We start from the raw sequence: 26641 nt of genomic DNA on the forward strand, positions 1-26641 counted from the left end.
GTGTTAGCAGATCCGAATGGTTGAAGGATTAAGTTCAGAATGTTTAACGCAGCTCTCCCTTTCTGTTCTACAAATTGACATCCAACAGAGTTTAAAGAAATGTACAAACCAGGTGTGTTAGATTTCTAGCACTTCTGTAACAAAGTACCACGAACTGCATGGCTTAAAATGACAGAAATTTATCGTCTCAGAGTTTGGGGGGCCGGAAGTGCAAAATCAAGGTGTTGGCAGGGCCGTATTCCCTCAGAAGCCTGTAGGGGAGAATTCTCCTCAGCTCCTCTAGCTTCTGGTGTTTTCCAACAAACCTTGGTTTCTTTGGCTTATAGATGCACCGTCACAGCTTCTGCCTGTTACGTGTCATACAGCCATCCTTGCTTGTATGCCTTTTCTCCACTTTATAAGGACATCAGTCGTATCGATTAAGGACATTCCTGCTCCAGTATGACTTCACCTTAACTAATTACATCCGCAATGATCCTATTTCCGAATAGGGTCATATACTGAGGTACTGGGGTTAAGACTTCAACGTATCTTTTTGAAGGACACAATCAAATCCATAACACCAGGAAATGGAAAGTTAAAGCCCTGAGTAATTGAAATACCACATATGAGTATTTGTTCCTATTGCTTAGCTGGAAACAGTGAATAAATAATAAAAACATGTTTCTGCAATCATGGAATGGCTTTAATTAATAGAATAATGAAAAGTTCCCTTTTGGTCACTTACCAACACATATTGTGCTTAAATCCCAAACTTCCAGAGTAACATGTGAGCATTGAGTGCATAACATCTCCATGTGTAATAATACAACGTTAGTAAGGGAACCTCCTGAGTTAACTAGGGTTTTCTGGGAATTTCCCAGATTTCCCTGAATTTTGACATGAGAGACGTGACCCAGTATAACAGTCTTGTGTGATATAGGACAATATGGCAAGAAAGGACAAATTTTCCTAACTCCTCATATAATCTGTGATTTGGCTAATTGAGTCCATCTCAGTTGCAGATGAGCCAAAGGAGAAAAAGATATTTCTCAGAATGATGCTTAATTAGAAAAACCTGCCCCAGTATATTCCAACGGCCAGCCAACTGGCAATATCTTGAATCAGCAAAGAGAGCATTGCAATGTGGGTTTCCTCATATTTTCTTTCCTTATCATTCTTGGTGAGTAATTATTAGCCACTAGGATCTTTCAGAAAGTACTTTTTCAAACCCCAAGTTTCATTGATTAGTTGATTGCAAAGTAATACATTAATTGCACAGAGACATTGTCTGTAGCCAAATCGCCCGTGCTTTATTTAACCAGCTGTGCTTACGGAATACCTGTGGTGGTATGAAGCAGTCATAGGATATAAAATAAACTCAGCGGGGGAATGATTTATAAAATACTCCTAGAGCACGTTCGACAAAGATCCTTATAAAGGGTAAGATGATTTTTCTTTCCATTGGAACCAATGAAAGATAACAGAATGACATTTTGTGTTGATAATGGGCCTCAATACAATCTGAAGCACTGTGTAAATGGTGTTTAAGTACCACTGTTCTTGAGGTTGTGCCGGAGAAAGATTTGAGACACAGCGATGACTAAATGACTTTGTTATGATCCTAAGTGTAGGATGGAATTAGGATGCTTGTTTATAATTTCTTCAGTCACCAGGACGCACTCACAGAAACACATATATGGTATGTTCACCAAGCACATTTTATGTGCCCAGGACTCCTCCGTCCTGTGCCTCCTTCCATGTGTTATCTAACCTCACAGCGACCTTATGTAGTGAGGATTGTCATCACCCCCATTTTAAAGAGGAGGGAACTGAGGACTAGAAGGGTCAAGGAACTTGGGCATGGCCCCTGGCTACTAAGGCGTGGCGTGGACGTGAACCCATGGGGTAATGCCAACTCCGGGCTGTGCCCTAAGGCCGGTTTATTCCCATTCCTCTGAGTAGTATCTCTAAGCTGTCACTTTTTTAAAAAGATTTTATTTATTTTAGAGAGAAAGAGCGTGCGAGCAGGGGGAGGAGCAGAGGGGCAGGAGAGGGAGATAGTTTCCAGCAGATTCTCCACTGAGTGCAGAGCCCACGCGGACTCCATCCCACAACCCATGAAATCAATGAGCTGAGCTGAAACCAAGAGTTAGATGCTCAACCACCTGAGCCACCCAGGCGCCCCCTTGAGCTCTCTCTTTTAGAGACATTGTGTAGCTCTTTCCAGCCAGTGTTCATTCCAGAATCCGTCACTGATTCAAGGTGAGCCTAGTGGTGTGAGCAGGCAAGTCAAGAACAAGGATGTAACATGAGCATCTGATCAGAACCGCCATCCTTGGCGTTGCCCCGCTGCAGCTCGCCTGGGATCCTCCTGCAGAAGGTCCAGCGTGCGCTCGAAGTGGAGGCCCGGACAAGTGGGTGTGTGAGTGGCCGTCACTCTCAGCCTTCTTTCCGCAGGAGGCTGAGACTCTCCCCAAGTAGATGCAGGTCGGAGGCGTCAGGAGTACCAAGGAGTACCTTCCTTCGCATTCCTCCCAAGTCACGTGAGCTTTCTCTTCGTGTGAAAAGAAACCACTGGATGTGTTCAGGATGAGACTGAGGATTATGTGAGATTATAAATAACACCCCCCATGAGCATATTCCAGGAAAACGTTTGGGAAGCCTAGAGGAAGATGAGTAAGTAGGAGCAGCCTTGGCCAGCTGCGATCGTGTGCCAAAGCATGCGCTTTGAGGTCGGAGTGCTGCGATTCAGCTCTGCAACCGCGAGCTGCCGTGAGGACCACCGCTTCTCTGATTTGTTTCTAAAATACGCCGTTTCTATACAGAAACACTTGCCTCCAAAGTGAAATAAACCCAAACAAAAACCCCAAACAGCTGGCTCTCGTGACTGAATTATATGAGGTGCTAGAAACTGTTTGGAGAGCATTCCTTGATGGGGAATGCAAGAGATGAGGAAGGATAGCTTACTCACTCCATCACCGCTAAATTGTTTTACAAGACTTTTCCCTAACATTCCACGGGGGGAATGACAAAGCTGTTTCCATTCAGGCTCCGTGGTTTGCTGGCCATGGAGAATGCAGGAAGGTGCTGCTCCTTTCTGATCGTCATAAAACATTTACATTACTTTGGGCCCTAAAAGTGAGACCACAGTCTCCCAAGGAAGTGGTGTTGTCTGCGGGGGTTGCACATTCAGGGCACAGCGCACAGAGGTCTCCTTCCTCCGCTGTCTGCTCACCATCGCCTCTGGCAGACCTCACCATGATTACAGTAACCTCCCAGCGGGGACCAGGCCACCTCCAACAATCACAACACCTCATTAAACCGCAACTTCCAACCTCTCCTACTCTGCCTCCTAGCAGAACTGTGCCAGTAGGGAAAGCTTCAGATGGAATTTTAATTCTGTTTCCTCTCCCTCCCCCAGACGGTGCAGGTCTGGCGGGGTGGCTAAGCAGTGAAGAACTTCAGAAAGAACTGGAATCTGGAGGGTCTCGAAACCCACAACTATCTGGTAATTACATGAGTAATAATAACTGGCGAGCCGGAAGCGTTGACCCAGATTCCGGAAGAGGGGAATGGCATTCCAATCCTGGATCTCATCCTGATGTGGCTGCAGACAGAGCCTCACTGTCCAGATGTCTGCTTCGGCCCTCTGTCCACCCAGGGAGCCAGTTCGGCCCCTGCTGGGGTGGGCGTCTGTTTTCCGTCCAGCTTACCACCTATTCTGTCTCTGGGGTTCTGTTAAGTCCTTTGTCATAGGGCCCCTACACACCCAGTCATTCCTCTGCGGCTTGTGTTTTTTTCTCAGGAAAGTCAGCTATTGCTGGAAACCCTCAGAAACTAGGATGATAGAAAAGAACCAGAAAAATCAAATAACAGAGGGCCAAGCAAGGCAGCCAACCTATCCTCTAGCCTCCAGCCCAGCTGAGGGCTAAATGCATGTGGTCCCAGTGAAACAGGCCAGTCTGGACACTGGATACCAGCTCTCAGGGTTCATACCCAGAGCAGCTGATCTTCACTACTAGTACAATGACGATGATGATGGTGATGATGATAAAACCTTGCAAATGGTGCATAACTGACATATGAAATGAACATAATTGGATCCCTTCTTCAACCATAGTGGAATCATTTAACAGATAGGAGATGTGTATGCTACAGAGGAAGAATGCAGCGATGTGCTAAATAAACCCTTTTTCTTAAATATTTTATTTATTTGAGAGAGAGAGTGAGCGAGCACAAAAAGAGGGAGCAGCAAGTTCCCCACTGAGCAAGGAGCCCGATGTGGGGCTCCATCCCAGGACCCTCGGATCATGACTTGAGCCGAAGGCAGACACTTAACCGACTGAGCCACCCCGGTGTCCCAAACTTTTTCTTCTGACTCAGCAGGCATTTATTAGGAGTATATTAGGCACAAGGCCTAAATGAAATATTGAAAAATATGTAAGTTTCCGTGTCTTAAATCTTAAACTTGGGTTCCAGGCTCTAGACAAATCTGAGTGGCTCTGAATGTATTCTTGTGAATTACGGAGCAGCACGTCTTCCTTTTTGCCTGCGTGTACACACTTCACCCCCACACATGCCTGAAGTTTTTCTAATTGTGATAATATGTGCAATCATCCTTTGCCATCTGCTCACCAACGTCCCTCTTTATGACTTTGCAGGGTGGCTGCCTGGAATTATGCACACGGCCTGTGGCCATGGAGCTCAGCAGAGCTATCTAGCTCACACAGGGACTGCTCTGAGAACCTCCATACCATAAAGCACCCAATTTGGCCAACTAATTGCGGATGATGAGAACTCGCTGCAGGACACTATGTGGGATGAACTTTGGATTCACTTCCTCTGTCCTTAAGGAAACGCCAGACCTTGTCTGCAGGCAAAGCCCAAGCTGTCTGGCCTGGTGACTCAGGCCACTAGGGGTCTCTGAGGGCTCTATGAAACAATGGTGACACACCCAAATGATGTTTCTGTCGGGAGGGTGGCCTGGACAGTGACTTCTTATGCAAAATTGTCTTTTTTGTCTAGAGCCAGAGCCAGCGAGGATAGTGGCTAAGCATGTGCATTCCCAGACCAGACAGCCTGTGTCTGATTTCAGGCCCCGCTGCTTAGTAGCCAGGTGATTCTGGATGAGTGATTGACCTTTCCAGGCCTCGGTTTTTCCCATCTATAAAATGGGAATCAGGTTTACTGGCAGGCTTGCTGTAAGGACTGGATGACATCACATCAGTAATCACTCAGAAGAGTGCCTGGGATGTAGTGAACAGTTGAGAAAGGATGGGCAGAAGTGTTGAGACACAATAGGACACAAGGTCAACCTTGATAGGGATGCCCGGAGGGCCGTGTTCTCAGTGAGACCACATTAATTTCACAGAGCACTGAAGAATGTGCATGTAATCCCTAGTCTGGCACCAGCACCCGAGCCCGTGATATGACAAACAGGATACGGCCCTTTCAGGGACACCCATACACCCACAGGGAAAAGGCCCTTCTCGTGGGAAAATATAAAGTGATAATGCTTAGGGAAAAGGGCTTCGAATGTACTGTGATCCGTTTGATCTCAGGGAAAAAAAAAAATCTCTTCCTTAACACCAAGTTTTCTGTACCAAAGTACCCCTCACAGGAATGACAGCATTTTGAAGGCATATGCCAAATCTTCTTGTTTTCCTTCAATCCCTTAAACTACTGCTCTAAGTTTTCTTAACCTTGACCTTATATTTCAGGGAATTCAGGCCAGAAGAAAAATAAAACCAGCCTCAAAATAGTTACTGTTTCCTACAAGTTTCATAGTGTTGTGAAAGCACCCTATCAATGAACTAGAGTAACTTTCACACTTTTCAAAAATGTCTTGATTTTCAGAGATGAGGCTTAATGCCTCCCAAAGGGTAGAGTTTCCCATAGCAACCACACAACTCAACCTGCTTTGATTTATTAATTGCTCACAGTGTGAAGAACGAGTTTGGCCTTAAGAGAAAGAAGATACTTTTTGTAAGAAGGGGCTGTTAAGTGTAGGTAGTTTAAACCACTTGCCTTCTGACCCCTTTCTCTGAGACCTGATTAAATGTTGATAGTGTTTTTGCAAGGAGCGAGAAATAAAGAAATACAGTCCACGGAGCTGTCACACGTGGCATAGGGGCTCCTTATACAGTCCTGGGTGTTTTGTGCCTTGGGGTCCAACACAAGAATCTCCAGTTACAATGGTCTTTTTCCGAATGCTGGGCTTTAGTGCTAGTACTGGAGGAGAGAAAGCAATGTAGCATGCCAGGATTTTTTTTTTTTTTTTTTTTTGTCAGATCGTGCGCACAAGCAGGGGAAGCAGCAGGCAGAGGGAGAAGCAGGCTCCCTGCCGAGCAAGCAGCTGGATGCAGGACTTGATCCCGGGACCCTGGGATCCTGACCTGAGCCAAAGGCAGACGCTTAACCAACGGAGCCAGCCAGGCGTCCCTTTGCGGGCAAACATTTGATCAGCAAGCTCTACCCCAGTCTTCAAAGAAAATGAACAAGCTCTCTGGTTCTTTCCTTCCCTCACCCTACCAAAACCTGCTCCCAAATCCTGCAGAAGGAACGAAGCCCGGCTGGCTCATTGATGTTAGCACAGCGAGACTGATTTTTGGACTCTTGGCTTGTAGAACTACAAGATAATAAATGTGTATTGTTTCAAGCCACTAAATTGCGGTAACTTCTTATAAGAGCCCTAGGAAACCAATGTAGGTGTTTTCTCCTCTCTGCTCGGATAGCCCGTTGCTGGTTGCCTGCGGACTCTAGGACAGCCTGCCGCACCTCGTTTGGGTGTGGTTAGTTGTCTTGCTGATCTCCCCGGTAGGGCTGGAGCTCCCTGGGGACAGCTGTTCTCTTACTTACCTTAGTCACTAACATACCCGGCATTGCCTACCACACAGCAAACACTCATTTGATTTTTTTTTTTTTTTTAATGAATGAAGACAGGGGAAGGTATTTCTCCCCCTCACAGTGGGAGAAGAACTGGCAATTATGCCGCACCAGTGCAAGCGGCACATAAGCCTCAGTGTACTGGAGAAAGGACAGGACAGCCTCCACGGCTAGCAGCAGGTGAGCGGAAGGACGTGGGCTGCACCTGCAGGCACATGTGATATGCTCGAGAGACTTTGAAACCAGAAGATTAAGGGCTGTATTAGATTTGTGAAAACTTGGAGAATAAACAGAATTCCAAGAAAAATATTTTCCCAGATCCTCTAGTCACTGCGGGACAGCTGAGAGATAAGGTAACTGCTGAACTAAGATGGGAACGCAAAAGCAAGAGAAGCGAGAGAGAGAGAGAGAGAGTCTAGGAGATGAGATCTGACCGAGTTTAAAGGTGTAAAGGAGATCCAGCCAAGGAGAAGAATGCCAGGGCACAGAAGAAACGCTAGCAAGAAGATGGGAAACAGGCTTGGAGATGAGAAGGATTAAGCAACTGGGATTTGGAAACAGGAGATAAGAGAATTAGAGACAGGGATAAATGTCCGGAGGGCAGGATTTCTCAACCTTGACTCTACTGACGTCTTGAGCCAGACAATTTTTTGTTGTGTACGGTGGGGAGGGGTCTGACCTGTGCACTGCAGGAGGGTAAGGAACATCCTGGTCTCGAGCCACGAGATGCCAGCAGCACCCTCCCCAGTGTGACAACTAAATATCTCTCCAGATATAACTGAATTTCTGCTGGGTGACAAAAATGCCTCCTGGTTGAGAACCAACGATTGCAAGGAAGAAATAGGATTGAGTAAGGAATACACTTTGTACCGGTGCACTGGGGGAAGGACGTACTTAAGATCAGCAGCAGAAGGAAGATAACGGAGAAGAGACAATCAAGTCAGAGGCTGGAAAGTGAAAGTTGGTGGGTAGAAGGGCAGAATCTGAGCCAAGGAGGAGTTACGGCAAAATGATGGATGGAAGACAATGGACAAGCAAGCAAGCAAGCAAAAAGCAGAAACGAGAGAAAGACCCAGAAGGAAAGCAGGGATGAGTGGCCAAGAAGGAAGGACGCAGCCTGAGAGGGGATCAGCTTCAAAGTGGGTCACTTGGGGGGTTTAATGGCGGGTTACCGACATGAGGGGTCACGGCCCATTAGTCTTCATCAGGACGAGAAGACGCAAGAGCCAAAGACACGTCAAATTGCATACACGTAGCTTTCCGGCTCATTATAATTACACTGCAGATAAATGCTGGAACTGCAAGAAGATTCGCAAGGTCCCAACTTCTATTCTGATGAATTATCAGAACACTTATCAGTGATCAAGCCGAACAAACCATACTAAAAGATACACTCAGGTCTAAACATCACTGATCAAGCAGAAAGAAGGCAAACAATTGCCCCGAAACGTCCCAAACAAAAAGTGACGCACGTCAATTAAGTGAACCTAAAGCAAGGCCGCTTATTTTATCTGGCATTCCTTTGGGATTCTGCATTGTTGGTAAAGATTAGGGCTGAAGAATGCAAACCCATGCTGCTCTTAAACATCCAGACCAGCCAGCAGCCGCTGAGTGCTGGGTGTGGGGACAGAATGGCAGGGGGGCGGGGCGGGGGGGGGGTGAGGAGTGGGAAGGGGAGGAGAAGGAGGGGAAGGACAGGAGAGGTCCCAAACTCCACCACGTTTCCTGAGCAAACCTTGGTTGCAACTGCTTATCCACCTCTTATTCTTTCTGGGTCTCAAAGAATCAGTTACGGGTTGAAAGGAGATGCCACGAGATTATGCTGGATTCTGAAATTTTAAAAATATTTTACCTAGGTATTTCTTTGTGGTGACTGCAAGAATGCTCCCCCCACCCCCCCACCCCCCGCCCGAGTCCTTTCATAATCTCGGAGTTCTGTAAGAGTTCTAGGTCTGATAAAGAGCTGTCTCGGGGCCAAGGACAGAATTGGAAGGATGGTTTGCAGAAGTGCCAGAGTGCCAAGAATTTGGAAACCTGAGCTCATTCTTCTCATGCCAGCATTCCACATAAATTAGCCGACTGTGTGGCCCCACGAGGACAGGTCCAGTGGCTATAGCTCAGCTTTGCTGTGGAGCTAGGTCAGCTCATACACAGAGGTGAGAACTTCTAGGACCGGCTGATTGGTGTAGAGCTGCAGAGGAAAGATGATGCCTGAGCATGAACCATGATAGATTCTCAGAGTTACTGGTTAAGGTGGTAGACCTTGGGCTTTCTCCCTGGTTCTCATATCCCCAGGGCAAACATCCTGGTTGTAGTCTGTCTCTTAGGAGTAAACTGCCCAGATGCTTACCTCCCCAAAGGGCAATTTAATGTAAGTGTTGAGAGCGTGGGCCTGGGGTCCCAGTTCAAATCCAGCTCATTACTCATAACTGTGTACCTTAGGCAGTTAATGCAAATCTCTACTTCAGTGTCCTTGTCTGTGAAATGCAGATAATAGAATCAGTGGCAGAGGATTATAATAAGGATTAAATGAGATAATACTTGTAAAGTACTTTAAAAATGTCTACACACACCTGGTGTTATTCTTTGTGCCAAATTCTTGGAACATCATCATCCAGTAAAAGCTTGAAGTAATGTGGCCTTTCTTAGTATTGTAGCAAGAACAGGTCTCCCTTGTGGTTAAGAAACGTATCACACCTTCTACAAGCATCTAACCATCTTTAAACTGCACTTCGAGATTTCTCTACATAATATGGACTGCCACATTTGGTTTTAACATAACTGCCCTACTGAAAGACTGTGGCCTCCTTAGGCAGGGGCCCTTCACACTGTTGTGAATTTTCTAGGCCTAACCCAATGAGAAAAAGCTCACAAGAAATTAGCGCATTCTCACCAATAGATTCATAGAGAACATTCGTGCCACTTTAGAATTGACCACAGCTGGGCCTTAACTAGCCAACTCCTTGAACACTTTTAAACCATGATTTGATTTGGGGCGCCTGGGTGGCTCCGTTGGTTAGGCTCAGGTCATGATCTCAGGGTCCTGACAATGAGCCCCACCTCCGGCTCTTGCTCAGGGCAGAGTCTGCTCTCCCTTCCCCCTGCTCCACCTCCACGCACTCTCGTTCAAATAAATAAATAAAATCTTAAAAAAAAAAAACCCAACCCATGATTTGCTTTGAAATATATAAAAGTCAGACGGGCACAGTACTCAGAAGCACAGAGATTCTCCAAGTATATACGTTCTCATTTCTAGCAACCGTTAATGGATTTGATTTACCCAGAGCTTTAGTCACTCCCTAACATCTAATTCAAGGGCAATGGTCATTACCATTAGCAAGCACGGTGTCAATTCTGCCACTTAGTCTTCTATGATAGAATGTCTCTAGCCTTGGCCATCCATTTCACAAACTCTCTCTTTTTTTTCTTAAGATTCTATTTATTTATTTGACAGAGAGACAGCCAGCGAGAGAGGGAACACAAGCAGGGGGAGTGGGAGAGGAAGAAGCAGGCTCCCAGCGGAGGAGCCTGATGTGGGGCTCGATCCCAGAATGCCAGGATCACACCCTGAACCAAAGGCAGATGCTTAATGACTGAGCCACCCAGGCGCCCCACACAAACTCCCTCTTACGGAAGCAAATTACAGCTGACAGGTGGATGGCCCACCACAATTGCATCCGAATTTTTGAAGAAAAACAGTGAAAGTGATGTTGGCTGTCGTTTACAGTCTCCGATGCCACATCACGTTATTGATGTCATTGGCTCTTTTCAACAATCCTACAAGTTGGACACTGTGGTTTCTATATTATTTATGGATAAACTGGGTCCCGAGAAGATTTCACAGTTTGATCAGGGTCACAGAGGTTTTAGGTTGTAAGCTGGATTTCAAACCCAGGTAAATCTGATTTTTAAGTCCAATTTCTTCCCATTTCCTAATGCTATTTCTATCCATTTTTTTAAAAGAGGGAGGTAAATATATTTTCCCTCTCATATCCAGAAGGAAAACATATTTTAATTATAGATCATAGTACTGGGGCTCTGGTAGCACTTTATTTCACCAAGATATCCCAAAGGACATCTTGGCTCAGATTAGAAAACTTTCCTGGTCAACATTCTTATTACCTGTCGAATTGGCTTGATACCATATTACTGAGCTCAGTGTCTCCTCGTTCTGAATAAAGGTTAAATAAGAACTCTTACCTGCATGGAGGTAAGGGATATAAACAGCTCTACAAAAATGAAGCACAGAAGTCTGTGTATTGGCATGGTTGACACTCAAAGGAGCCGGCTCATAAATCCTGCAATAATTCTAATGATGCCATTTTCTCGACCAGAGATCACATAGTGAGGGCCGGTGGTCCTACCTCTAGTGTTGGCCCCTTATCCTTCCTTGCTCATGCTTGTGGGGACCCAAGAAATGGGGCCATCCCAGCTGCATGTCCATTTGTCCCAGAAGGAGCTGCGAAGTTGAGTGGTGTTGGAACACACTTTTCCTAGAGACCTGGGGTTGGATCCTGCAGCTCTGCCAGGTCAAGGAGACTGCCACTCCCATTGTTTCAACAGGCTCCTCCTTTGGGAGAAACGCCAGACAGGGATTCAGTGTGTGTGTGTGTGTGTGTGTGTGTGTGTGAACTTTCAAGAATACAACATCCAAATCACATGAACAATTTGTCTTGATTTTTTTGAGACATTCAACCAAGTAACAAGTTTCTCTCTCTCTCTTATCGTTTGTACATTTTTCTTTTAGCAGCCTATATACACATAGGCTAACTAATCTTTTAAAATTGGTTTTATTTCAAAATTAGGCAAAAATTGGGATTCTGTCGTGCACATAGATGTTTCTTCTTGTCCTGGGCAAAAATTCCAGAGACCCAAAGCTCCAATGTATGTTCAGAATTTGTGCAAGTTAAAACAAAGGCAGACGAAGGGCAAAGACAGCGTACACACCCCAAAACTAGGACTTTAAAATCCTTTTACTGGGTTAACAAGTTTGAGTCTTCTTGCCTGGAGCATTTCCTCACGATGGCTTGGAGACGGGCACACGGGAACACTTTTCAAGGTGTAACCCTGTTTCTCTAAGCCAGCCTGGCCGTATGGCAATGAAAACTGAAACTGAAGGAAAGGTATCAAGGCAACCTGTTTATTTTAGGGATATTATATCGTATGGCTATCACTCAAATTCCGTAGGAACTCTACCCACACTTGTTGAGTCTTGTTTCTATGAAAAGACCTTTACCTGACAGACGACTGCGGCTGTATTTCAGGGAGACCAACAGGAAAAATCTGTGGATTTTTTTAGCAATTTACAGGCTTTTCCTTTACAGTTACCTGATTTTGTAGCTGATCATAGACGTACCTTGAACGGATGTCTGAGAATCTGCGAACGGGTCTGTGATGCGCTTTCAGCTCAGCATCGGACTTTCCGTGTAAGGATCCTGCCGGCTAACTTCACTTCAGCTTTTTTATTATTTATCCTGACTTTCCTTTGCCTGAATTGCTTTATCTGACCTTGCTCTATTCTATATAGAATATATACTATACATAATGTATATAATATAGAGAAATCGACACACTGTAAAATAGTATGTTTTTGCCGCCACAAATCCTTTTTTCATGAAAAGGAAGGATGTGAACGAACGAATGAAATGAATTGTGCCCTCAACCCGTGGTGTTCTGTTTCTTATAGTAATTTATCTTTTTTATGGGTCTCTTTTTTCTAGTACTAAGTTGATTTTGTACAAATAAGTTATTGGAGTCCCTTAAAAATGAGTGGAAGGGGCCTTCGGTCTCATTAGAAGGGCATGCTCTGTCTGTCCTATGGCCTAGTCTCACTTTTCTTTCTTCCTTTTGCTTTGCTTTTGTATGCTGGCCTCTGGATTCTCAGGTCAGCCAATCTCACTTGGCGCTGCCCCCTACACTCAATATCCGGTCCACCAGGAAGTCTAACCTAGAGCTGAGAGTGCGCATTCATGCCCTAGGCACAGCCCCGTGTCCTGAGGACATGGTAATTCTGTTACAGTCCACTCTGGTTTGTTTCAGGGAAGCTGACAGGTCTATATGGAAAACATCACAGAGAGTGGTATGCTGAAAAGAAATAATCCTACAGAGCCTCCCCCGAGGAGCATTTAGGGCCATATCATTAATCTTTGCCGCACTCCTATGAAAGAGGCAGTAGGTGAGGCCTCTCATCCGCTGTTTTATAAACGAGGGAATGGGGTAGATCGGTGGGGGCAAGCCAGGGACTGGGGAGCTCGTGCCCGGTGGGGGAGAGAGTGAGGGTGCCAGGAAAGAACACCTATGACCCATAGGTCCCTACCACACTCAGCCCCCTTGCGACGTCTCCCATACAGGCTGCAGCCTGAGCAAATGCAGGTTTCGTCTTTTGCAGAGTGTTTAACTGTTCGGGGGACTGGTATCCATACAAGGCCTTCACATCTTCTGCTCGGTTGCGTTCTCCAGCCCAGCCCCCACCCCAAGCCTGACACTAAATGTCCTGCTGTCAGTAGCTGCCAAGGAGTTTAAATTCCAGGCCTCAGGGCAAAGGTTTTCTCCAGGTCTCTGCTCCAGCTCACCTCTTCCAGAAATGCTCTGACCACCCACTCCTGGGATTTCCTCCCCAGGCAAACCTGGGCTGATTGCGTGGCCCCAGCACCTTCTCTGATGCCTCTTTGTCGTGCACGCTCAGGGTATGGGGGGCTGAAAATAAGGTGGCGGCAACGTTGGCTTTGTCCCCAGTCTTCTGCTACACAGCTGTGCCTAATGGGCATGGTATTGCTTTTACCATTTTGCAGCCTGAATTACTTTCTCTGCCAAGCAGCGTGCCTCCATATGTGGCTTATTAACTAATTAACGAAAGTGATAACTAATCTCCACCATTCTATTACTTGTAGAACTAACATCCACAGTGCAAGAGTAGAAAAGAGTAGAAAAGCAAAACATAGTAAAAATGAGAAAAAAAGATAGCAAGATATCAAAATAGAGTAATTGGTAGTAAAATAAAAACAGAACTTCTACAGGATAGCGTCTTCCCTGCAGGATGGAGACTAAACAGGTTTGTGGTACAATCTAAAGTGATAGAATTTTTACAAGTTCCAGGATGCCTTTCTTTTTCAATGTGCTTAGAGAGGTATCTCTTTAGAGGCCCAAACAACCATTGTGAAATAAACCTGTATTTATCTAGAAAGCCCAAAGCTAGAAAGTTACAACTGCAAATTCTGTGCAATAATTACATTAAAAATAATAGTAAGTCTATTGAGCACTCAACACATGGAGGGCCCTGTGAAAAATACTTTATATGCACTGCCTCATTTAATACTCATAAACATTTATGAGAGAGGTTTCCCCATTTTGCAGATGAGAAAAATAAGTTTCAGAAAGGTTAAGTAATTTGCCCAAAGTCACATAGCTAGTAAGCCACACAGCCTGGATTCGAATCCGAGTTTGTTTGTTTTTTTTCCTGACCCCGTGATCCTCATTCTCAGGTGTTGCAAGCTTCTGAAGTGTCTTCTAATTACCACGTGGAAATTTCCTTCTCTGTAGCACCATATTTTAATATCAAGTCTGTTTTATGGCCTGCCAAGTCTGTGTTAGATTTGTAGGGGAAAAAACCCACCTTACTGAACTAAGAAATCGGATTTCTACTTGCAAGGGGTAGCTTATCAAATAAAATCATGCATGTGGAAAACCTTTGGAAAATATAAAAGCATTCTACAGAAGGAGGAGGCTGCCACTGCTCTTAAAAATGTCAAGGTGTATGTGACGTAATTCTCTGTTGACCAGAATATTCTGAACCCAAGCACCTGCTTACACCGGTAACTTGTGAACAAGCTACCTTTCGCCCCGTCCGGCAGCTGCAGAACCACGCGTTCCTTAGACCTTAGGCATTACAACCTCCTGCTCTTCCAATTTCTTTCTGGGCCACGACCACTTGCCTGGCTCGGTGGGGCACGTCTGTGTCACGAGGTCCTCCTTACCAGGCACAGAAACTCCTGATGTGCAACAAAGCGTTAAGATGCAGAGGTATAACGAATTACAGTGGGGTCAGCACCAAACGAGCCGACTGACGGCGCCGCCCCGGGGTTTGCGGGCTCCCGGTGAACAGCCGGCTGTTAACTAGCAGCGGGCGCGGCCGGTGACTAAGGGCCCCTCGGCGTCTCACCTGGTGTTCGAGGAGTTTCCTGCGCTCACGTGTGGTGGCTCACGTGGCGTGGAAACCGCGTGAAAGCCGCCCAGGGCAAGAGCATATAAGACCCCCCCGCCCACGGTGGGGGGAGAGAAGAAAGCGCGCTCCTCACTTGTCCCCGGCTCCAGTGAGGAAGAAAATAGCGGCTTTACAAACAAAGGTAAAGGACCAGAGAACTTTCTTCTAAGGTTTTAAGAAAGCCAGACTGCTACGCCCTGTAAGCTGTGCTGACCCGGGCGTGGAAAGGCAGCTGGGGGGAAGCGCCGTGTCCTCCCGACTCCCTCCTTGCGAATCCTGCCGAGAGGAGCCCGGGGTGGCGGGAAAGCACGGCGTGGGCGCTGGAGGGCGAAAGGCGACCAGAGGCCTGCCCTGGCCTTCAGAAGTGACCTGACGCCGGGAAGGAAGCTTATTAACCCCTGGGCTCCTCCGCCCTCTCCCCGGGGTGTGAGCCGGCTCCTCCTCCTCCCGGGCGAGCTAGCCTGGGGCAAGATGCACACAGCCGCCGGCTTCGCGCGCCCTGCCCGTCCCTCCCAGCCCAGGAAGACGCGAGAGGGGAGGGCGCAGCCCAAAGCCAAGCCCGGCGAGTCCGTGGATCCCCAGTGAACATCCCGAGCGAGACCGCGGGGCCCCCGCAACCGCCGCGCCGTCCTAGCACCGCAGGCGACCCGTCTCCCTGCTCCTCCGCCGCATCTGCACCCACACCCGACTCCAGGCCTGACCCCTCCGCTCCACGACACCCCCAGCCCCGGTGCATCGCGCAGGTGGCGCAGACGCCCCTGCCCTCCGGCGCCCCCTGCCGGGGAGAGGGAAGGCTGCGGCCGCGGAGAAGCCGAGCACAGGCGGGGAGAGAGCTCCAGCGCCGGGAAGAAGCCGGGAGCTTCCCTGATGGTGCCGCCGCCTCCGAGTCGGGGAGCAGCGGCGAGGGGGCAGCTGGGCAGGAGCCTGGGTCCGCTGCTGCTGCTCCTGGCGCTGGGACACACGTGGAGCTACCGAGAGGAGCCCGAGGACGGCGACAGGTAAGCGCTGCTAGCCCCGGCTGCGTGCGCGCCTGGCTCGTGGGGTGGGGGCGGTACCCCGGGCCCTCCAGGCACCCGCACGCCGCCCACCCCCAACGCCCTGGCTCCGCTGGCACGGGCTAGGTGCTCCACTACCCTGGGCGGCATTAAACTTCGCGCCCTGCCCGGGCTCCCCCGTCAGTGGGTCGGGGCTCCCTGGTACGGCCACCCCGGGGCTGCGTTCGCGCCGGCGGACCCCCGCCCGGCCCAGCCCCCGAGTCCGCTCCGCGTCCGCGCTCGGCGACCAGAGCCTGCTCGGCGCGCCCGGACGCCGCTCCCTGCAACCCTCGCGCGCCCTGCCCTCCACTCTCCCGTGGACAGTCAGCGAAGTGGCTGCTCCAACTGTTTTCCTAGAGAGATCTGCTCGGAAAACAAGATCGCCACGACGAAATACCCGTGCTTGAAGCCTTCGGGTGAGCTCACCACGTGTTTCAGGTAAGCCTCCGGGCTCTGTCGAGTCCGCCACGGCGCCCCCGGGCTAGCTGGGCACGCGGCTCGGCGGAGGAGGGGTTTGGAGGCGCTCTTGGTGACTGGGGGCCACAGTTGCGCCGGGACGTGCTTGGTGGGGGTTTTGGGGCCAGAGCAATGACGGGCAACCAAGTGTGCACGTAGAGTTTGCACCCTGGGACCCTGAGGTGTTTGCCGCTTCCCGGAATACTTTACGTGGTGGAGAGGAAGAGGCTGAAAGTTCCTAAGGAAAGTGGATTGGACTGTGGGTGTAAACTGTGCGCCATAGCAATGACGGAGGGCTGCGTTTGCGTTTCGTTTCAAAAACGAAGTTGACAAGTAAATACTTGGTCCTTGACTGTCTTTTGACCTTCTGCCGGGACAGAGCGTAACACTCTAACGGCCTCTGTGGGCAAAAGGATGGAGGTTTGAGGACGGGCTTGTGTTGAGCGGGGGTGGGGGGAGAGCGTCGAGCTTGTTGAGCCACAAGGAGAGTGCTTACAGTGCAGTCCACAGATCACCTGGGTGCTTGTTAAAATTATTCCTGACTAGGGCTAGGAAATCTATATAGATTGGAAAGTGTTTCCCAGGGGGCTCTCATTCTCCACAAAAAATTACTGTTCCCTGCTTGCAGCCTTTTGGAGGTGAGGGCTGATTTGTTTTCACCATGGAGTTCTTGGCTTCTGGTCGAGTGCTTTCACTAGATGGGAGGCATAAACCCATAAACACGAATTGCTTTATAAAGGTACCGTGCAAGATACTGGGAATCACACGCTCACGCCAGACTAAGAGTCCTACTCTCTGGGGTGCCAGGATAAATACTGGGTGGTACAAGGGAACACAGCAATCCCCAGAAGTGAATTTGGAAAAAAGCTTTACTATTCATAATGTTGTAACAGATGAATCAAACACAATGCTTTTGGAGCCGCAGAAATATTAGTTCACATGCTCAAAAATTCAGAGATAAGTGGTTCCAGGGCTGGTGAGTTTGGTAGAAAAACCAGTAATCCGTTACTTCGTGTACTGTGCTTTAAAATCTGTTGTGGGCAGTGGAATGTCCACCATCCTTTAAGTGAGGCAGTACTCCCTGGGCTTGGGAAGTGTTGTGTTCTCCAGGACCTGGGTGGCCAACACAGTCAAATGGGTTGGGGCCGGGTGGGGCGAGTATGTTCAGTTTGCAGGTAAAGGCTTGAAGAGGTTAACTGGGTGACCAAGGTCATCCAGCTGGGGAGATGACCCGAGGGTGCTGGCACCAGGATCGCTTGCCTGGTGCTAGCCCCGTGCGTCGTCCACATGACCGCAGTGTTAGGACATGTTGTTTTCCTATCATCTTAGCACAAAGCCTCTAACTTAACAGGGAAAGTGTCCCTGAGATGGTTTACTCATTTGTTCAGTTCCTGAAGGTCAGACTGCCCATAAATCATGGTACTTGCAGAATGCATGTCCAATTTTCAGAAACCACTGGTGCTTGATTAGGGTTCTAAGTTGACTGTTATACTGTTACTCCTCTTCCCTGGTTTTTTAAAAATTGGTTTTTCTTTTTACACTAAGACTGAACAAGAGACGAGATCAGGGTCCTGATAAGGGTTCTCATTAACAGGGCTCCAAAAGTACAGCTTATGAGAACTAACAAAAAGGCGATTTTACAGGAAAGTAAGGAACTTTGTTTTGGGGAGTGAGTGGAATGGGAGGAGGGGGTTTTCAGCTGGGGGAAATGAGAAATGGTCTCTGTGAATATTTTTTTCTGGTTTTGTTACTTCCTTTATGGATATCCAGAGTTCTGTGTATACTCCACTGGTTTTATTCTATTCCCATAACAGTAATTTCCTAAAGATAAAGTTGGTTGGCAGTTGCTGCCCCTGTTTGCTTTTGAACCCCAAGAATAGAGGGACTTGTGCTTGGTTTGGGAATCCATTGTCCCGGCTCCTATAGACCCTTGCTGTTCCAGGTGGGATCTGGAAACCAGCATCAGTATCCTCTAAGAGCTTGTTAGTCTCCAGGCCCATCCCATACCTCCCGAGTCAGAGCCTGTGTGTTAATGCAACATGCATTAAAGCCTAAGCACTTAAACAGAAACCACTGTCCTCACTCTGGTCACTGCAAACCCATTTAAATCCTTCAAGGGACTCAGAGGCTTCAAGTGCCCGAGTTGTTACTCCTACCGTATCAACCCAAAACTAAAGAACCAGCCTTCTAGGAGATCAGACTCCTTAACTCTTGGGTGACCCTTAATTAAGCTTAAGTACAGTAGCCGAGCTGCTGCTTAGGGAATGGTGACAGATGGCCCCAGTTTTACCACTGGTCCTTTGAACAGTTTTTTTTTTTTTTTTTTTTTTTTTTTTTTAGCACAAGTGAGAACCACAGAAGTCCTTTTTGAACTTAATGATTTTATGGGACCTAAAAAAAAAAAAAAAAAAATCACGGAGGATGAGTTTACTCCTACCACATTCATGGGAGTACTAATCTGGTCCGTTATTCCTGAAAGTATAGAGATGTAAATGCTATGGAGAGGGAATCCTTGTTCTGGGCTCCTCCCCCACCGCCTTTGTACACTCGCTTCCCATGGTTTCACCCAAGCACCTTTCCACATTCGCCTTCTGTATATGAAATGACAGCCTGAGGACTTTGTACTCAGCACCGTTCTAGGTCCTTCACATACATTATCTCTAATCCTCAAAGCCAAGCTTGCGCCCCTCTTTCAGTTTTACACGGGAAGAATCGAAGCTCCGGGATTAAGTAAACTTGGTCAGGGTCACAAAGCTAATACACATGGGAGCCAAGATTCAAACCCAGGTTTGTCTGACTTCAAAGTCTGGGCCCAGGCCCTTTCATCATCCCAGAGGCGTCTACAGAGGGGGCAGAACTTTCAAGATCCTGGGGTCTAAGGAAGACTATAAATTCAGATGGCTGTAAATTCAAAAGACCGTTTGATGGAAAACCCTAACACTCACCACGACTAGTGGTTTTTCAGTTACCACTATCCTTGTGCTCTGTGAGGCTTCCTATTCTGTCAGACACAATATTGGTTCATATGTGTATTGAAGGATTTCTTCATCACAGGGCCTGTCTCTTGAGACTCTACCCCAATGTGCATTGGGCCGAGTGCCCAAACTTTAACACTCACTTGAGTGAATGCCAGTGGCCGCTTAACAAGCTTAGAGCAGGGACTGCTCAGCGTTATAATCTGACGCAGGGTGTACTCCTTTATTAGTAGTTAAGATTTCACAGTTGGGCCTGATTTATCTAAGACTCTATTATAGCCAAACTAAGCATATACATTGATCAGGGTGTTACCCTCTTGTGGCTGTTAGTCCCCCCCCCCAAGTTTACTTTTTTCCTCCCAGACCATGTAGTTTTGAAGAAGAGGTTCACGGTTACCTTTCATTTATTGGGTCTATCAGTAAAATGACCTGTTAAAGGCTTTTTAAAAATGAAAGAATACGTTGTGTAGGAAATGTCTAGAAAATCCAATTTTTGAGGGAAGCGGTATCTAACAAGCATCTCAACTTTTCTGACCCAGTAAGGATTTATTGAGCATCTACTATGAGCTTAAAACAGCCTTACAAAATGCACATAGAATAAGTTACTGTTTCTGGTCTGTTTATAGACCTGATTTTTTAGACTAAGGCCTTTGAAACTAACCGATACACAAGGGTAGATGATCCAGTTCAAAGTCCTGGAGTTCATACTGTACTATCAGTGATGGAGAAGAGATTAGAAGCAGCCAGGAATGGCTTTCTGGGCAAGAGAAAATACATTCTTTAACCCAGTGTGTTAGGTGTTTAAATTGCATTGGCTGTGGCCCTGTCTTGTGGTTCATGGACTGCCGTGGCCCGTAGCTTCCCTCCGTATTTGTCCCTCTGGATCTCATTAGGTACTGTTCTTAGGATCCTGTTCCTGCAGGACATGATGACCCAGGGATGCAAAAACTCCCACTTTTCCATAATATAAGGGTTGCCAAATCCTGTTAAAACTTGGAAGTTACTGTGCTATTTCGGCAAATGGGTTTACGTGGGATTTGGAGAACAGAGTCCCTTAGAACAGTGCTAACAGCTTGAGAGCACTGGACTCTAGCTGAGGCCACATTGGAGGGAAGACCGGAGAATGCGCTATCTGGTAGGTCACAGAGTTCCTACAGAGGCCTCGGAGGTCAAAACCTGCGCAGTGATAAACTGTGCCAGTTGGAATCCCAGCTTGACTAACATGTTTCGTGACTGCACGGTTTCTTAATCTACCTTAATGGTCTCCTCTGTAAAATGAAGATCCCATTAGTACAGGAGTTACAGGGTTACGGTGAAGGATTAAAAGAGCTGATACGCGTAGAAAGTGCTGGATGAGCTTTACCCCCCATGATCACTGTCGAATCCCCCCGAGTCTGGCATGTTGAGTGCACACAGTAGGTGCTCACTAGACAGAGTTTTAGACGGTACGGTAGAAATTTTTTAAAAAGCACACTCATTCCACATCCAGAAAAGGGTGTTTATGCACCATTGTTCACACCCGTAACAAGTAGATGAAAGTTGACTTCAATCTCTTAGGCTTTCTAGAACTGCGGTTGCTATCCTATCCAAGTATACCTCCTTTTCTAGCTGAGAGAGAGGCCTTTTTGGAAACCAGGTTCCCTGCACTGCCCTGAGATGCTGTCGTTGTCTTTCTCAGCTCTTGGCTTGACCTGCTTGAACTGCTAACGTGTCACAGGTGCTGATTCTAGCAGTTACAGCTAATACCCTGAACTTGCTACTTTACGTAGCACCAGAAGAGGACACAGGTGTTCCTGCCTGTGTTAATTGCCCTGTAGACCCTGGCTTTGAAGTGGGGGGATTGCAGTTTTAAAGGGGCTCCCGCCCCCTCCCGCATTTATCTTCAGCTGAAGAACAGGTGTTGGAGGGGGGCGGGAGGTGGAAGGTGTTGGCCAGGGCGGGGGTTCCGTATCACTTTTCACTCATTCTCAGAGAAACAGCACAAAGTGATAGGAAACAACAACTGAATTCCCCACAAAGGCTGTGCTTTCACTACAGCGTCCTTTGAGGTAGGTCCAGTGGCTTCGCTCATTGTCCCCGAAGTCATTGATGCCTCACTTTCCCGTATTAACTTCATCTTTTCTAAGTGAAGCTGTGTGGGTGCCCCCGGAGAAAGTAAATGCCCTCTTTTATTCTGGAATACCCTGTCTCCTCGGGAGGAAGTTTGCATTTCAATCAGTGTTCACATGTCAGTGAGTTCAGCTTCTCCAAACCCCCTACCCCCTGCTCAGCAGGACCCTCCCTGCTTTTGTGAGTGAGGGGGCCTGCCTGCGTTTGGCGCACCGCGGAATATCCAGAGAGCAGAGGTCTCCCCCCACCCCTTCTGTGTATTGCTTTTCTCTGGGGCTGAAAACAAACAACTGTAGCATCAGCTTCAGGCTGGGTTCTTTTCCATGAAGCCATTTCTGAGTTTTAAACTTTACCAACAACTTTGGTTCACTTATACAGCAAATACTTGGGTGACGATGTGCCAAGCACGGTTTTAGGAACTTACAGTACATCTGCTAAAGGCAGAAAAACTCCAACCTCTGCCCTCCTAGAACTTACAGGTCTTAATTCATCTTTCAGTAAAGGAATTTTGAGTCCAAGCTGTCTTTTGGGGACATTTTTAAGAGTTCTTTTTGGCACACATCTGATTAGAGTCCCGTTTGGGGCCTAAGAGCTTGAAATTTCTTATGGACCAGCTGTCTCCTTTCAGCAAAAGAAACCGACCAGGCCGGGGACACGGGAGCCCCGGGCTGGTGCTAACTGAAGTTTTGTTCTGCAGAAGTGTCAGCGAGAAATTAGCGTGTGCCCCAAGTCTCTTTCAAGAATTACTGGAATGTGAAAGTATTACAAAGAAGTGAATTGCCAGGCTGCTTGCCCTGTGAGGTGGATGGCAGCCTCAGAACGGGCCCACTAGGAACACCGAGTTCACCTCTGCTCATGCCAGCCTCCTGTTTTCCAACAGTCTCTTTAAGCAGACTGTTGTAAGAAGGCCTGCCGCTCCACATTCCTTCCGTCTCCTAATCCATTATAGATCATTGTAGTTGTATCTGAACCTTCTGGATAGTTTCCATCCTGAGACCTGGGTGGGGGGATGGGGTGGTGGTATGAGGTCTACATATTTAATCCCGTTTGAGCAAAGCAGCGCACCTAGCTTCAAGTCAGAAGCAGGTGTGAGAGCTTGGATACCCTGCCTTGTTCAGTGTAGCAGAAAGGGACTAGATCACCTTCTCATGCTCCTTAGGCTTTCAGAAACGTGGATCACATCTGTGTGCAGCCTTCATCTCTGTTCTCAACCTTCCTTTCTTGGCTACGCCTGGGGGATGTGCTGCTGTTGCCCCGCTGGGGTGAAGCCCTCCAGCCTCCATCTTCTGGGAGCGGTGGGGGCAGCTGTCAGCCCAGCAGCTGCTGGTAGAGAACGGGTGGGAGGCCAGGAGGGCCCTCTGCTCTAGGATCTGGCTCTGGGAGTTTGGTACAGAGCAGGAATTGACGAAGTAGGGCCCATGGCATGTTTTTATACAACTCGTGATCTAGGAATGTTTTTCACATCTTTAACGGGTTGTTAAACAAAAACTGCAAGAGAGACCTCATTTGGCCCCCGAAGCCTCAGATCTTTACCATCGGGCCGTTTCTAGAAAGTTTGCCAATTTCTAGAGAGCCATCTTCCCCCGCCACCGTGCCCCCGGCCCCCCCCCCCCCCCCGCCCCAGGTAGGCTCCATGCCCAGTGTGTGGCTGGACCTTACAACCCTGAGATCAAGACCCGAGCCGAGATCAAGAGTTGGACACTTAACCAACTGAGCCACCGTCTAGAGCTCCATCTTAACATAAAGATCAGGAGTCGGGTTCTCCGTATGTAACCTTGTCCACAGATCTAAGTTCTCAGGTGACTTGGGGGGCACGTAGCTTCATCTTTAGGCCCTTGCCTTCATGTTGCCTTATTGTATTTGGATCTCCTGGCCTGAGCATCTTTGATTGTGACTTGGTTTCCTGGTCTTGGGGAATCAGTTACTGAGCTGGAATTTCCATCCCCCCACTACAATCCTCTTCCCCAAATGGCACTATAAATGAATGTAACTTGTCAGTGTTCTAACAGGACTATTTGCAAGTAGTTAAGTACTAACTTCTGCTTTTCTTCATGTTCCCAAGACCAGGCTTCGTGTGCGGGTTGAGTACTCTGGTTTGCCTCGGCTGACCTTACCCTCCCCCCACCCCTAATTCCATACTTCTTTAGTTCCGGACTTGCGTATTGATCATTCCATGCTTTGTCGACTCAGAGCTGCCTCTCCATGAATTTGTTTTGAATTTCTACGGTGGAAAACTTCACATTCAAAAATCAAATCAGGGTGCCTGTTTGAGGAACATGCCTCAAAGTCCCTTTCAATCAGAATTGCAACATTACGTTTTTCCTTCTATGGCTGAAGAGTATTCTACCATTTCTCCGTTCCTCTAAGCAGTGTCCAATGTTAAGCTTTTGAGTTTAATCTCAAGTGTCCTTAACAATGGCAGCTCTTTTGTTCCATAAAGCTCATGAAAACTCTCAGTGATGCCTTCTGACACTGAGCTCGGGGAGGGGGGAAGTGGTAAAGGAAAGCACAAATATTTTGAGGGAACCAGAGCAAAATCCAATGGCATTTTGGAGAGAGGAAACACCACCTGACCTATTAGGAGGAGAAATGCTATGGGGTGTGGTAAAGAGGAAAAAGGTATAAAAACTTGATAAGGAACAGGGAACATCCTATGGAGATGAAGTTGGGTGGAGAAAAAGTTCATATTAAGACATATAAATCCATGTGGGAGCTTCTGACCTTGGGAGCAGCTGTTTTTCACAGATTCAACCAAATGGAGGTTAAGAGGCCATCTAAGCTTAGGTTGACCAGTGTACAGATGCAACTTTTGTGACCTCTCCTGTGTGCCCAGCACTACTTCCTTGGAGGTCAGGCTGTCTAAAGCCAGGGCAGAGAGGGCGCCATGGCTTTCCCGCCAGCTCTTCCCTTGCTGTGCTTTTACTTGGCATTGCTCTTGGTAATGTGTCCGTGTTTCGTTTTGGAATTTTTCTATATTGAAATTTCTCATGATTTTTATGGTGGAAAATGTGCGTGGCCACACAGATATTGCCTTCCTAGGAGCCCACCAAGATCACAAAGACTGTTCCTTGGAAGCACGGTTGTTCCCAAAACACTGAAATGTAGTTCTGGCAGTCCCTGAAAGGTTAGAAGAACCTAGAACACAACATCAGCGAGATTTTATCTCTGAGAAAACTTGGAGGATTCCTTTTTTTCTTTTTTTTTTTTTTTCCGAATTCTGCGAAAATTGAATTTAATACTGATTTACATATGTTTGCTGGTGATGACTCGTGCCCATTCTGGCCTAGCTGGGTGGACTTAGGGAAAGAAGTTCTTTGCCAGAACCCGGTGCTTATGTGGAGGTCACCTAACCAGGCACCGGTTTCTATGTGGAACACAGTAGAAAAAGGAGACGGGGAGCAAGTTTTGAATACCAAAAACTGAGATCACAGCGAAAAGCAGGGTGGCTACTTTTCTCGTGTGGGAGTCTTCATGCGAGTTCTCACTCAAGGTCTCAGAGCAGGTGTGTGGCAGAGCCAGGGTTCAAAAGTAGACACACAGGGGCACCTGGGTGGCTCAGTTGGTTAAGTGTCTGACTCTTGGTTTCAGGTTTAAGTCATGATCTCAGGGTCAGGGGATTGAGCCCCAAGTCCGTCTCTGTGCTCAGCTCGGAGTTGGCTTGAGAGAGTCTCTCTCTTTCTCTCTCTCCCTCTGTCCCCCCGTTTCCCCCGTTTGCTAGGACTACCTAAACAGCATAGGGTGGCTTAAGCTATTTCCTCAGTTCCCGGAGGCCAGAAGTCTGAGGTGAAGCTGTTGGAAGGGTTGACCCCTTCCGTTGGGTGTCCTGGGCTTCCGGACAGCGGTCTCCTGCCTGTGTCTTCCCCGGGTCTTCCCTCTGTACCTCTGTGTCTGATCTTCTCTTGCAAGGGCCGCACTTCCTATTGGGTTCGGGCCCATTCTCAGGACCTCATTGTAACTCCGTGACCTCTTCAGGGCTCCTGTCTCTACATCCAGTCACATTAGGAGGTACTGGGGTTAGGCCTTTGACTTCGGGAGCTCACCGTTCAGCCCATATCCTCCCCTCCCCTCCCCAGTAAAACCCAGCACACACTGGGCCACGGAAAGGGGAGGTTTTATAGACCCCGTACTTCCCGTGGGTTCCCCTGTCCGCCAGGGTGATCCTGAGGGAGCCAATGAAACTAAAGTGCCTGTAGCAGTGCCACGGAAGGAGAGAAAGGGTTAAACCACCGAAAGAAGCATAAACCGTGCTGTCGTCTGTGGAACCCCTCCGGGATGTGTGACGGGGCCACAGGCCGTTCTAGCCCTTACCTCGAGACGCCCGTTAGGAACACAGACGCTGAGGCCCCGCTCCAGATCTTCGGAAGCAGAAGCTGCTCTTGGGCCCCGTCCCTAGGTACGTCCCGTGCACGTGGAGGAGCACGGTCCCGCTCACTCGCGGCGCTCCCCGTTTGCTCGTTTGCTCGCTGTGTGGAGCCCCGGGCTGTGATGCGTGGTCTGGACCGCACGTCGGACTCTGCTAGGAAGTTTTTGTAATTTTTAAGTTCAATTTAACAGCTGTACTATTTTTCAGGGCTAGAGTTTAGTGATTCATCAGTTGCATATAACACCCTGTGCTCATCACAACAAATGCCCTCCTTAATGCCCATCCCCCACTTGCCCCATCCCTCCCACCCACATTCCCTCCAGCAACCCGGTTTGTTTCCTTAGAGTTAGGAGTCTCTTATGGTTTGCCTCCCTCTCTGTTTTCATCTTTTTCCTTCCCTTCCCCTGTGTTCATCTGTTTTGTTTAAATTCCACACGTGAGTGAAATCCTATGATACTGGTTTTTCTGACTTATTTTGCCTAGCGGAATACCCTCCAGTTCCATCCACATCACTGCAGATGGCAAGATTTCATTCTTTCTGATGGCTGAGTAATATTCCTGTGTGTGTGTGTTTGTATACACACACCACATCATCTTTATCCAGTCCTCTGTCCATGAACATCTGTGCTCTTTCCAT

At 47.8% G+C, this 26641-nt stretch overlaps 1 protein-coding gene and 1 long non-coding RNA gene across 2 annotated transcripts in view; both read left to right on the top strand.

The window, feature by feature from the left end:
• Nucleotides 1-1421: 1421 nt before the first annotated feature.
• LOC130543970 (uncharacterized) lies at nt 1422-6644 on the top strand. Its single transcript, XR_008959777.1, has 2 exons — nt 1422-3490; nt 4644-6644. It is a non-coding gene; the product is annotated as an uncharacterized LOC130543970 (long non-coding RNA).
• Nucleotides 6645-15058: 8414 nt separating this feature from the next.
• CCBE1 (collagen and calcium binding EGF domains 1) overlaps nt 15059-26641 on the top strand; it is a 225886-nt gene continuing 214303 nt past the window's right edge. The window contains exons 1-2 of the mRNA XM_026496408.4: nt 15059-16065; nt 16459-16539. Of these exons, the coding sequence (XP_026352193.2) occupies nt 15935-16065; nt 16459-16539 (212 nt within the window). The 5' untranslated portion in view covers nt 15059-15934. The remainder of the gene's footprint in view (nt 16066-16458; nt 16540-26641) is intronic.

Source organism: Ursus arctos, unplaced genomic scaffold, assembly GCF_023065955.2.
Source record: "Ursus arctos isolate Adak ecotype North America unplaced genomic scaffold, UrsArc2.0 scaffold_17, whole genome shotgun sequence".
Taxonomy (NCBI): domain Eukaryota; kingdom Metazoa; phylum Chordata; class Mammalia; order Carnivora; family Ursidae; genus Ursus; species Ursus arctos.